General features: G+C 41.1%; 1 protein-coding gene across 1 annotated transcript; it reads right to left on the bottom strand.

The window, feature by feature from the left end:
• Positions 1 to 556: 556 nt before the first annotated feature.
• On the bottom strand, positions 557 to 12,292 carry tp53inp1 (tumor protein p53 inducible nuclear protein 1). Its single transcript, XM_004551081.5, has 4 exons — positions 12,066 to 12,292; positions 9,250 to 9,641; positions 5,233 to 5,767; positions 557 to 4,875 (listed from the first exon to the last, which is right to left on the bottom strand). Exons 2-4 carry the CDS (start codon positions 9,380 to 9,382, stop codon positions 4,653 to 4,655), a joined length of 891 nt encoding a protein of 296 aa, XP_004551138.1. The 5' UTR covers positions 9,383 to 9,641; positions 12,066 to 12,292; the 3' UTR covers positions 557 to 4,652.
• Positions 12,293 to 13,767: the final 1,475 nt, after the last annotated feature.

The following is a 13,767-nucleotide window of genomic DNA, read 5'->3' on the forward strand; positions in this document are numbered from 1 at the left end:
TAAGAAAATCTACTAAAGCTCACAATCAAAACTATTGTGAGCTTTGAGTCTTTTCTCCACACTGAGCCACTACAACCAATTTAAGGGTTCCTCCACCTGATGAATCCACTTTAACCTTTGACTGTACTCATTTCCCTTTTTAGGTGCGGCATTAAAGTTACTCTCTACGATGTAGACAACAGAAAATAGAGCTACTTTAAAAAATGCACTCTTTTTTTCTTTGCTCGTGTTCTACATAATTGATTCAAGCTAAATAGATTCAATAGAATTAAAATTTAGACTGAAATACTTAAAGCTCTTGGTAATATGGTCATGTAGCAGATACTTGTAACATTATTTCAAAGGTGGATACAAGCATCAGTTTGTGCATTTTGTCCGTCTGATGCCACTAGTTTGAAAAAGACCACTTGTCAGCAGCTTTTTGTTCTGAGGCAATAGTGCTAACCACTGCACTCCCTAGAATATGAAGTTATCTTCTGCACTATTATGTGTTATTTCTGGCTTTTGGTTGTTGTGTTAATAAGCAAAACTGAGGCTAAAGACAAAGACAAGAAAATTGTGTATGAAAACATTTATTAGAGGCTAATAAGAGATCACATGTATTAACTATTACAGTGTGAAAACAGATGACCCCACTTTTAATTAGCTTTTTTTTGTTTCTGATGTCTGAGTGATCTGTCATACATCCAAAAGACAAAGGAAACCAGTTATGTTGATAAATAAAAAGGTAACCCTAAAAGTCCTACACCTTTTTTCTTTTTGGCAAAGTGCAGTATTATTCCAGTAAACTACACAGAAAAGCAAAAAATGACAAAACAATACAAAACAAACAAAAACCCAAAAAGTCTAACACTTAGTGGAAAAATGCCATAAAATATTCTTCACACTTACAAATAAAACAATAGGAGAAAAAAAGAGGTTTTGCTACATCATTCTGTCTGGTTTGTTGAGTCATTATAAAAGCTGTACAAGGACTGGGCGGATGGTGGTGGCGAGAGCATATGAGCTTCCTCGAATGATGCATAGTTGGTTTCTGATGTTTGTCTGTGTGTTTTAATTTATTATTACGTCCACTTAAAAAGTTAAACAAAAAGAAAAACAAGTTCAAGTTCTTCATTGATGCATTGTCATCATAACATTTCAACCTGGAAGGCACGTGATCCACAAATTTCAAGGCATTGAACAAAAAGCATTACAAATCCCTGTTAGATTAATGATGGAGAGATGAGCTGAGAACAGATACTTAAGAAAAAAAACAAAAGAACAAAAAAACAAATTAATCGTTTAAGGCTCCTGACAGCAGGAGGAACCTCCGATCCCTTCTGTCTTTAAGTTTCTCTTTTTCAAAAAATAAAATGACACAAAATAACATCGTTCGTGATTGCAAAACTCACTGCAGAGAGAGAGACATTCGAGAAAGGACAAGAAAAAAAAAAAAGCTTGAAAACACAAGAGATCCACTCTACTACAGTTTACGATTATTTACAGCAAATAACAAAAATGCCTTACAGGGCTTTGTTAACAACGCTACCTTCCCAGAAACTCGACTAGAGACATTCAGTCAGGTTTACAAGGCGATTAGAAGACCACACTGCAACAGTTTCCATTAAAAATGACTGAATCTTTTCTCCTCCATAATATGTGTTCGTTCCACGCTGCATCTCCGTATCTTCAGAACAGGATCGGTTTCCAAAACATCATCGTTAGGCAAATTTACAGAGTTTAGTAAGTTTCTGTTGATGTGTGTAAGGAAATGAATTTTTTTTTAAGTTGATAAATAAGCAAAATGTGAAGTTATATGTAGAGTCCTTCACCTGTTCTTAAATTATTTACGAACATTAAGATGGTTGCCGATTTCTGCCAGACAAAAAAAAAAAAAAAAAAAAGGGTTTAAAACAGAAAAAAATTAAACATTTTGGAACAAATTTTCAGTTATAAAAAGTCACAGACTGAGTCAAATTTTCTGTTTAACATCAGACAAACATACATGCTCCAGAACTTTACTTTAAACCTGTTTACCCTATATATAGATTTAAATAGTCTTTTTTTGGCAGAAATTGTCTTCCATAGATTTTAGTCACTCTATAAGGTTGGTTATTTCTCAACTTTTGCAGTGTGGCGACTCGGCCTGGGCTCCGCTTATCCCTACAGCAGACACATTAAACCATTAAACAGTCTACCATTTTAGAGCACCGTAACCGAGAGCTGTTATCAAACACTCAAACAATTTTTAAAAAAAAGAACACCAGTATAATAAAACTACGGAGAGATTAAAGATCGCTGCTACTTTTTTTTTGGTTTAAATATTTAACGAAATGTAACTACGTTAACATGGAAAAGAGAACAGTTAAAATAGCATAAGGTACATTTCTAAAACCATGTTAGGTACAGTTGAGCAAAATATATAAACATAGCTGAAAAAAACCAACAGTTTCTCTCCATCCTGATGGATTTCCAACAGCCAACTGACAGTGTCAGAGTTCATTTCACAGTCCCGGGACCAAAAGACGTTTCTGTGACACTAAACAAGAAGTTGATTATTTCTCACAAAGGTTTTCACAGAGGGAAAGCACGCAGGGACATAGCTGGAAAAGTCCGAGTACACACAAAGAATCATCAGCCGTCAAGTAAATCTGCATTTTCCTAAAGAGTAAAGGTGATTGGTTGTGACCCTGAGAAGTGGACTGCAGATTCATTTAAGAACAAAAACAAAACAGAAAAAAAGAAAGAAAATAATAATTATCCATTTTTCTTTTTTCCCCCACCATCATGACACTAACAAAACTCTACAACCATGCAACAGATTGCACACTATCATAACCAAACACACCTAAGCAAGAAACCATGGACGCATATATACCAACTTCATACTGATATGTAATTTGTTTTTTCTTTTCAAAAAATATTTTTGGAAGTTTTTTTTGTTTTACATATTTTTTAACATTTCTATTTATCTCAAAGCTACTGTTAAAACAAGGCGTTTAGTGATATTTAACCCAGTATTTTTCCCATTTTTTTCTTTTCTTTTTTTCTCCTTTAAAGAAATATCATGAAAAGTACTGAATTATAAAGTCAGAGGCAGGTTCAGCTGGAGCTGCAGGATGAGCAACATGGAAGTTTTTCACCTCTGGTGGTGCTGCAGAGCTCAAAAAGCAGGAACTTAAGGAAAAATACCCTTTAAAGGCTTTAATACAGCTGTGTTTTGCTTCACTGGCTTCATTTGTGGTGTTTTCGAAGCTTTTTAATAATCAGTCAAACACACACAGCATAAGGTTGGGTGAAGGGAACGAGTTTCTTCTGCAACCAAAGTGAATCACAGAGAGAACCGTAGCACAGAAACTAGAAATCTACGTCTGAAAGTACGAGAGCAGAAAATGGACTAACAGGCAAAGCAGCTACAGTACATAGTTAGGTTTGACTCAGACGTGATTCTAATTTTGCTGAAACTCTCTGTTTTCAGTTAACACACCCTCCAGTTTCACAGGAGAACCTTTGAATGCACGTGTTTAAGTCTGGCTGAAGCGTTTAGTATTAAAACATAACAGCAGGAACCATGTTTTTTATAAAAAGAAGAGAATTTGTATTGCACTTATAAAGAGGCTCAAAATGTTGCACTTTTCTTCTGTAATAAAGATGTTATAAAGCTTTAAACTTTCACCATCAAAAAGGCGTAATTATAATAAAGTCAGCTGTAATAAAGCAGAGCTTCTGTTCCTACAGTTGTTATGGACATACCCTGTTCTCCTCTAAAATGCAGGAAGTCACTCAAGACACAAACAGAGCATTTAGTACAGATCACTGATTATAAGCACGTGAGATTACATAAAGGGATTTTTTCCTTTAAACCCACCTAAACTTCATCCTCTAGTGTGAACAGCCCTTCACTGGCAACATATTGGGAACACTGCATTCCAATACTCCTGCATTGATTAAATGAAAACGTTGTCCGGCTGCACTGTCTATGTTCAAGTCATTTAGGATCTGAAATGTCTCCTACTGCCCTCAGTCAGTCCAAAAAGTTGCCTAGATGACCAGCAGTCTCACTGTGAGACCCTGAAGTGACACCACCAGACCATCCTGCCACACAGTGAACCTGCCGCTTAGTAAAGTGACCTACAGCATTGATTCTACACATTAAGGTGACGGTAAAGAAGAAGAAGAAGAAGAAAGAAAAGAAAGAGAAGTCATCATGACCTCTGTTTCTCTCTGTGATTGGACGTACAATGCTCTGAAGAAATAGAAGAAGAAATGGTCTTGTGAAAAGGGAGGGGAGGGGGGGTTAACTTTATGACCTTTACATATCCCTTCTTCTCAGTATCAATACATAGGAGGATGGAGGATGGATGAAGAGGAGTAGGACGTGGGGAGTGAAGTGAGGGAGGGAGAAAAAGTCTTCACTGGCCACATTACTGATATAAAAAGTCAACAGCCACCTTCCCGATTTCACCACCCATTAAGCTTTCAGGAGAAATTAGGTGTGAGGTGTGTAAGTGGTGGCTGATGTCGTAGTTAACTTGCTGCTGGTGTTTGTTTGTTGAGAAGATGAAAGAAAACGGAGATGAATGCTTGTGGGTGGCCAGTGTTACATTCCTGTACTGCTTAAAGTATTGAGGTTGATGATGATGATGATGATGAATAGTGATGAGGATGTCTCAGAAGTTGAGATGCCTCTGGCTGGGCTGGTGCAGGTGCATGGTGTTGGCTTTTGGGGGGCGGAGCAGGTTGAGGCGTCGCAGGGCCTTGCGGGACATGGGCTGGGTACGTTGGGTGGGGTTTCCCGGCCTTTGTTGCACAAGGCCGGCCTGAGCGGAGAGCGCCGCGGCGTAGCAGGAGGAGTGAAGACTGGAGCGCCGCTGTGAAACTGCCGCCTCTGGCCTGCAGGAGGCAGAAGTTTTCAGAAGAAGGCAGATTAGTTTTTAGCACAATGCAATAAGTAATTTAACAGCTGCTTCAGAACATGCATTGGTTTACTATTATATCCAATTATCAGGAGCATTTTTGAAGTATCTGCTACCTTGTGTGCTCTTTCAGTTAGTAGATTATTTTTTATTAAAATGTCTCAATAAGCCTGTGACTGGATAAGTTAACACTAAAAACGGCTATTGCGAAGTTGGTGCCTTTGAAGTGTTGTCCATTTGGTACTTTTGGACATATTTATAAATATGTCCAAGCTTGAAATCTATTTTCCAATGATGATGAAATTTCTGTCCATGGACAGAGCCCAGATTTTACCTGTGGCGAGAGCCATCTGGTGTTCTTCTGGCCTTTTCCTTTCCACTTGAAGCTGTCAGGCTCGCGGTCATCTCATCGGACGAAAAGTTCAATTCTGGTTCATGTGAGCTTTGTGGCAGGGGGTCAAGGTTCAGTCGTGGGATGCTGTGGTGAGTGTAGACGGACATGCTGGGGTGTTCGATTAGCAGGTTCTCCAGAGGGCTGGGCTCCAGGACGATGGGAAAGGTGCTACGCCCAGTGAAGCAGGGTGGGGGGGTAAGAAACCAGCTCTCCTGCAGAGAGCGGGTGTCCACACGCAGAAACCCACTCTCATCATCTTCCTCGTCCTCATCTGGACCACCGTCCGGGTCGGTGTCAGCCGTTGAGTTGAGGGAGGTGCAGGAGGCGTAACGGACAGGTGGGATGCCCATGGGTGAGGGGATCATCACCAGCTCATCATCTTCTTCATCCTCCTCTGCCTCCACCTCCTCGTCTTCATCTTGGATGATGGTGGATCCCGAGTGGCCATCGTTACACTGGCTGGAGCCAGCTTCAGCTAAGGGGTGAGATGAAGGTGTCATTAATGGAATGAAAATAGTACTAGAGACGCATCAGATTTTATGTCTTATGAAAAAAGTAACACCTGTATCTGAAAAGTACCAAGTACTAGTCATTCCCCACATGCTCTTACAGGCAACTTTTACGGCAGAAAGAGTCATGTGAACAACCTGTTACAAAAACAGGCTTTTAAGGCTTAAACCTATTCATTATTAAGGCATGGCCGCTTTGACTGCAGCAGGTGTCTTCTACTGTGAGTCATCGAACTGCACCTCATGACAGTGTTTGTGCCTTTTTGAGCATCTTTAAAGCCATCGTCTGTCAAACAATAAGGCCTGTTTTGTATTGACCTTCCAGGAGGCGGTGGTGGTGAATGTCGTTAACTTGTAGAAGCTTGTTTCCACAACTAAAAACAGAAAAACTATTTTTTTAAAAACCCAATAAAAACATAAATCCATTTTTAAAAATAACTTTGGGTCATTATCTCAAAATTTGGACTTTGGCTAACTTGAAATGTTATTTTCTCATTTTTGAGTTATTTTCACAGAAGTTTGAGGTAATAAATCAAAATTTTAAAATACCAAACTCGAAGTTTTGAAATAATAACCCAAAACTTTGGTTTATGTTTTTTTTTTGAGTGGTGGAAAAAGTTCGTCCCTTAAACTTAAACTACATTGGTTATACACAAACCAGTGAAAAGAGATTCAAAAATAGGCGTCCCTCTCTTTACAGCATATCTTTGTAAACATGTTCTGCGCCCTACTTTTCTAAAATGTTTCTCTATGAGGTCTCGAACCATTTGGTTTACAGACATCATAAATCCAAACTCCTTTATGCAACAGGTCATTTACTGTTCCAGCTGTTGTTTTGATTTTAAAGTAAAACGCCTGTGTAATGTCATCAGTGTACCAGCAGGAGGCACTGTGGCTTGGCCACGCAGCAGAAGGGAACCTGCCAGATGTAAACAATAATTTTCTGGAAGCTGATCAGCCAAACAGCTGCAAGCAGGCTGACAGCCTGACAGCTCAACATTGCATGCCCAATGAACCGCACGCACACATGTTTCTGTTTGAATTTGCAAAAATGTCTGTCTGCTGTTAACCCCAGGGAGAGCAACTTAAGCTCTCTCTACAAGAAGCAGCATACACAACCACTGCTCGTTCCTTTGCACATAAATCATCGTGTGCAGCGAGCACGCATACATCCTGCCCTGCTAGCTATCTTATGCAAAACTGGAGGCTTGCCAAAAGCTGCGGGTCGGGCTCTTGTTTTGATCCAGCCACAGCTTCTAATGATTCACAGAGAAACAGGAAGTTGTGAGGTGGAAGGCCAACATGATCTCAAGCTTGCAGACTGGATGTTAAAAATAACTTTGTGTCAACACAGCAGACATCTCTGCTTGTTTTCAGTTTTCTTTAAGGATGGGGACTTACTTTTGTAAAGAACATGATTATTAGAATGTTTTAGTGGTCATCAAACACACAGGAGGAAGATAAAGGTTTTTCGACCTCCACCCTTCTCCTCTGACCTCAGTGCTCTCACCCGTTTACTGTGAGAGCAGTGTTTGAAGCTCAATTTCTACACGTGACATTAACACCGCCCTGTGGCTCTGACTCCCTGGAGTTCACAGAGGAGTCCTTGTTTACCCACAACAGGCCAGAGAGGTTGCAGGGTGCTGACTCAGTTCGCAGCAGCTGATCTTCTCACTTTATCCTCTCAGCAGCAGTGGGACAGCTCCCACTGTCCGAGCCCCATCAGCTGCTGATCTCTTCCTGCGGAGGCTGCAGGCGTTTGCAAACACAGCAGCTCACGGTATGCAGTGTCAACTAGACAACAGGTCTCCAGCTCTAGAATGGGGTGCATGTAGTGTTTTGTACACTTGGGCTCACTGTACATTGGGTTAATGAGGTCAGTCCAGATTATGAAAGGACCAGCTGATCCCCCACATAACCCTGTCTCCTCCATGAACCACAAAGGCTCAGAGCATGCAGAGCATCAGCAGAGCAAACAGACAGCATCACCTTTAACCAGACTTCTTCAGCTCCTGGCCTCATTCAACCACATTTGCAACGTTCAAGCCATACTTTCTTATAACATTATTACTTCTTACTCATTTCTGACACTGTGTGTGGCACATTCATGAGCCTGTATTCACACTTGATAATATGCATGAGTGATGACAGGCCATAAAAACCTCTTTTTTTTAAATATTGCTCTTGACATGCTTACTTATGTGATAAAACCCAAACACAATTCTTTCACCACACAGATCTAAGAGCACAAATGTTTGTAATAGAATAAATAATAGGTCCCCCTTAAATCAGCTCTAGCCAGAGCTGGTGAGAAACCTGACAGAAAATGTCAACAAAACATTGAGTCACAAATACACTGAGCTTCTATCAGCCTTGTACAAAACATAGCATGGTGTATCTTTGTGATGGAGACACGGATATGATGTAGCCAGGTGTTTTTATAGTGGAGGGATGTTTGAGGAAACTTTCTGCCCATACATGTTTACCTCCTGGAAGCACTGGGACCTATTTTTACCTCATCTGGTTCTCCAGACACTTTTGTTTGACCTGTTTGCAGGTTGACTTGCCCATAAACTGCCTGACATCCAACCTCTTCACCCCCTCCAGCTTGAAGTGAGTCAGACAGCCTCTCGTTCTCACCAGCCCTCGTGCCAGAAATATTCACACGGTTATGGAATTTTGGGAGGGGGGGTCAATTCAAGTTAAGACCCACTGTGGGTTAACACCAAACCAAAGCTGTGCCAAGAATCATCCAGAGCCATTTGGGAGTCACTGCAGTGTGTCATGTTTCTGCATACAGTGTGTGGGTGGGTGACTTGTTGAACTCTTCTGTGTCGTGTCGTGTCTGTTTTGACTGGAATCTTTTTATGGTCTCAGACTGCACTGGAAACTTGGCATGGTTTTTACCTGCCATTACAAAACTCTAAAGTTATACACTGTCTTTCTAGCTGGTTGCTCCATGTTGGATTAGCTCAGTAGCCTTTCCTGAACTCACAGTCTTCATCAGGGGGTGGATTTTGCTCTAATCTTCCTCAAACTGATTGACTTTTTTTTACTTTTGGCATATATGCATGGCATTTAACACTTGCTATGCATATATCTGAAGTGTGTGTGTGTGTGTGTTTCTAATTTGTTTACCTATTTAACCCAAAGTTTTCACATATGCCATATAATGAAAGGCTGGATAAAACATTTCTGCTTGAGCCCTTTGTTCCTCAGTGTCCTCCTGTTAGAGTCAGCTTTCATTTCATAGTTTAGTTTACAGTGTTTTGAGAACAAAAATGCATTGTCTGACAGCTGAACAAGTGAAGCAAGTCTCAAAGTCGTTCTAAAATCACTGCTGCGTGTCAAAATGTTTATTTACCTTCTACTTTATGGTACTAATGCAAGGTGTTGGCTGATTACAGATTCTGAACCATTAACTGGTTCTTGTGAGAATCAGACTTACTCAGGTAGTTGACCAGGATCCAGTCTTCATCCTCCTCCTCTGTCTCCTCCACTTTGCCGTCCCCAGGTCTGCTGCCTCGACTCACCTCCTCCACATCGTCCCCAAAGAGAGCACTGGCGAACCTCTGGAACATCCTGAGATGTCCTGCAGGGGCGTGAGGATGAGGGAGGGGTCAGGGGAGGCGCGTGGCTCTGGGCGACGGCAGGGAGGTGTTGCGGTCGTTTTGGTCATCAGCTGCGGGGTTCACAGCAGGGGGAAGGCTCCGTAAAGGTGCTAAAGTGCATCAATAAGTTGTGGTCATAGATCATCTGAGGGCCAGCAGGCGCAGGCTGGACATCGCTCAACGTCAGGATTGCTTCAGTGAGTGCAAAAGTCTTCAAAAAAAAAAAGCCCTGAGAGGCAGAGAAACATGAGGATTCGGTTATAAACATTTACAGGTGCTGGTTTTACACACAAGGCCACTCATTAAAGATGTTAGGACAGAGCCTGAAAACACACCAGGGCTTCCCAGAGAAATGGTTTAAACACAAACACACACACACAAGAATGACTTTAATGACAAGCCTGTTAGTATTCGCCTCTAGCTGCACAAATTTCCGGGATGGATTAATTTCCTGTCAGACTTGATGGTCATGAGCAGCAGCTGCAGTTTCTTCAGTTATTGATCTGAAGGAAACGAGCGGAGAAAAAAGATGTCCTGTCTGTGTTTAATTCACGTGCAAATAAAGGATCTGCTGTGCTCAGAGGATGTACAGACACAGCTGGCTGGCAGCCTGTTTGTTGGCCTAACTACAGCCTTTCACATGAGGAAAGTAGAAAGAAATGAAAAGTCACAAGTGTCACTGTCACCCTACAGCTGCTGTGTAAATGGAACCCACTGGCACGATATTAGCAGATTGAAGCCAAGTGTACTCCCCCCCCCCACCCACCCCTTATTTTGGCCTTCACTCTACAAATTCAGGTTTCTGTAATATGTCCAAATGAACTCTTTTACTGTCCAACATGATAGCCCTATAGAGTTTACTTATGGCTAAACAAACAAACGATGGTGCAAGATGCAAATGTATCATCTATAAGACTTCCATTACATGTAAATTAGATGTAAACTGAAGAAAATGTGGCAAATATGATAAGCAATTTCATCATACTTCATGTATAGGTGTGTCAGGCAACACATGAACACTGCATTAACAGGTGCAGTAGCTCAACTGTTGTAATAACAGCCTTATCTTACATCATTCACAACCTAATCATTTGTTATGAGTAACGAGCTCTCTCAGTGGATAAGTGACATTTTAATTTCATATATCTGTTGGCACTTTTTTCTGCTTACGCAAAATGACTCACGATAAGTTATGGTTTATCCACGAACACTTAAACATCTAGTTACAATAACTGTAATCACCGGTAGGAGGCGGAAACAAAACACGGCACTGGATAAAAACACTTAAATTCTCATCAGGAGCAAACAAGCCCAGATATCCGATTTTTTTCTCCCTACCCTTGAAGGCGCATTGCCTCTGGCTGTGTTGCGTTTAATTACCTCTCGTATTTTCCGGCACATAGCGAATAAAAAGCGCTCTTCTTTTCAAGAACAATCTAACCCCGCCTCTGTAAACATCGAACAGCTGTGAGGGACAGAAAACGCTTCTGACTGACTCACTGTCTCACACCGACAACAGCAGGCTGATAATCTGCAGCACCTGTTTCTCATTCCCCCTGCTCACCCTCCTGCCCCTCCTAGGGCAGGTCATTTCAGGATAGGCCTAAATCATTTACACGACTTTATTCCTGTTATTATAATAATAACCATACACAAAGAAAAGCTCTCCCGGGCTTGGTTAATGCCTGATTAATGTTGTTAAACGGGTCACTGAACGTCAGCGCAATTGATGCATCTATTACATCAGATCGCGCTTTGTTTGGGTGTTGAGTGCGAAACGGGCTGTAAAAGAAAGATGGGCTGTTGCATGGTGTTTAAATCGGATGTCTATACAGTATGCAGTCTGCGGGATTAAGAATAAACCCATAAAGTGGGATTCAGTGGAGGATAAAATACAGATTACCCACGTTTTAGCTGGCAAACAAGAGTTAATACACAGCTAAACTCAAAGGGCGCACGCTTTTATCCTCACCTTAGATGATTTCTGTAGAAAATAGTTAAGATTGTTTGGGGAGCCCATCTTATTTCGCGCACCCCCCCCCCCCCCAAAAAAAGAAAAAAAGATTCTTATTGACTTTACGGGACAAAAGCAGCAAATAGTCATTACCGAAAGGAATACTTGACACCTCTGCTTGATAAAAGACCAATTACCAAGTTAAGTTTGTTCTCAATGGAGTGATCGAAGCGCTAATGTGATTTGGCGTCCAGACTGTGGGGGGATAAAGGCTGAAGTGATTCGGTAATAATGTGGAGCTACAGCTCCCTAAGAGTGTTGGCCGGTTTCGATGGTTATACAAGGAAAGAAGGAGGAGGAGGCTGTAATTCTACCCGCACAGTGCTGGACCGCATATTCACTTTAACTTTTATCTCCGTATGATATGATATCAAATATTTTCCCAAAATAAACTTACTCCAGTCCAAGTCGAGCAAAGGCAGAAAGCTGTGCAGAGCCACAGCAACCAAAGCCACCGGCAGAGAAAGCCGAATAAAACGCACAGTTAAGGCTTAATAATGGAGCATAGCTTCTTAATTGCTGTATATCTACCAAAACACCAAGTGCCTCTCCTGTTATGTGCATGCAATTTATATATAATACCGAAATCAGAGGCTTTGGGGCCGGGTATATTCACCGAGATGAAAACAAAGAGCTCACCTGCGGCAGAAGGAGGAGGTGTAAACGAGTCCAAACCGTGATTAAAATCCTTAAAAATGAGGTAGATGCGTTACTTTTCGAAAAATAGAAAAACTTGAGGTTTCTTCGCGGAAGAAATAAAATATAAAAACGTTACTTTAAGGACTGCACATCAGGAGTCACAGTGCGGCGTTTCTTTTCAGTCCCGTTTCCTCCTCGAGCCCCCGACTGCGCCTTCTTTTGTTGTTGTTGTGGAGCTCAACAGCTGATCGGCCGTGACGTCGTTAAGGACCACCTCTCTGCGGGAGGAGCCAACCGGAGCCCTCGAGGGGCCAATCAAATGCGCGTTAAGGGCAGTCACTAACCCACGTGACTCCCTCCTCCCTCTCCTAAGGAAAAAGAAAGGGACATGACTGGACAAAGCGCTCAGCTGAGCAAGACTATAGTTTGTTTCTTTCCCCCAAAACAAGTTAATGTTACATAACAGAGCAGATATCCGGGTCCAGCCGCTGGGTTTCCTGTTTTCTAACCGTTCAAACACCCCCTTAGAGTCATCAGATTTACAATTTTATTAAAATACGATTACACAGCGAGGTTTGAATAAAGTTTTCATCATTTACTTTAGAGTTAAGAATGATTTCATTAGTTTTGACATTTAGACATAAATAGAGCATACTACACAAGTTTTGGGGCTTTTTGTAAGTAATATGAGTATCTGTGACGTTTACAGTAGAGTAACTGTTTTTGCTTTAAGATTAAGAAAAAAAAATGCTACAGCAGCACTTAATATTTAAAAGTTTAAAAGCCAAAAACGGTTGATGTGCTTCCACATTATATTTGTCCCCTTCCAGTTTCAGCATAAAAGAAATGCAAAAATCCAGTAAAGATCAGTGTTGTGCTCAGCAGTCTCAATCCTCAGAAATGCAAAATGAGAAAATGCAGCCCTCCCCCATGTTTCACACTTCATCCTCTTATCACCCTCCCTGCACCCAACCGAAGAAGTGGAGGAAGGGCCATCAGTTCCAAATAAAAGGCCTTAAAGATACACTTGGATATCTTCACTGGTCTTTAGCTACAGCTGTAAAGTCGATACTCTTAAGTTCAAACTGCACACTATGTTTTATTCTAGGCTTGGTAATAACAGATACTATGAACAACAACCAACAGTTGTTGGATTTAGACATGTCAAGAGTACATGGTATGCTGGATTTGTCTTCATGTTTAGATGAATGAAATTCTTCAGTGTGGCCTGCACTGTACTATTTTCCATTTAAACTGAATACTTTCCCACTGATTCACTGACCCGTTTTTACAGAGAGCAGCAGCCCGATAAACATAATGTCGCCATTCTAATAACGGTTTTATTAACAGTTAACGTTTAACTAATTTACTCGTGCTGCATTAACCTTTAAAACTGGATTAATACCACTCTTTCTGAACAGCTGTCATTGGTATCCACTGCAGTTTCCAAGACACCACATCAAGTATCAGGGAATCAGATGAGTTTTATATTAACATGAATTTAGTAAGAAGGACAAATATGCTGCACCTCTTCCTAATTTTCACTATTTATAAGCTTCTGACTCGCATGCTTGGCTCCAAATTCAAAATCATGTTAACAGGATGGAGATAACATCAGTTTTGGGTTTTTTTGGTCAGCAGCAGGCTTAATAGGATCCACCTTCGGAAGGGTGGAAGTAGGAAACCTAGCCTTCACCCCTTC

The sequence above is a fragment of the Maylandia zebra genome, linkage group LG11, assembly GCF_041146795.1.
Source record: "Maylandia zebra isolate NMK-2024a linkage group LG11, Mzebra_GT3a, whole genome shotgun sequence".
NCBI classification, from domain to species: domain Eukaryota; kingdom Metazoa; phylum Chordata; class Actinopteri; order Cichliformes; family Cichlidae; genus Maylandia; species Maylandia zebra.

What these genes read in the sequence shown, in the direction of transcription:
- tp53inp1 (XM_004551081.5), bottom strand. Translation starts at nt 9,382, where the DNA reads ATGTTCCAGAGGTTCGCCAGTGCTCTCTTTGGGGACGATGTGGAGGAG. An exon ending in GATCCTGGTCAACTACCTGA is followed by an intron (nt 5,768 to 9,249) that starts GTAAGTCTGATT and finishes CTCACCCCTTAG; the next exon opens with CTGAAGCTGGCTCCAGCCAG. An exon ending in CCAGATGGCTCTCGCCACAG is followed by an intron (nt 4,876 to 5,232) that starts GTAAAATCTGGG and finishes TGCCTCCTGCAG; the next exon opens with GCCAGAGGCGGCAGTTTCAC.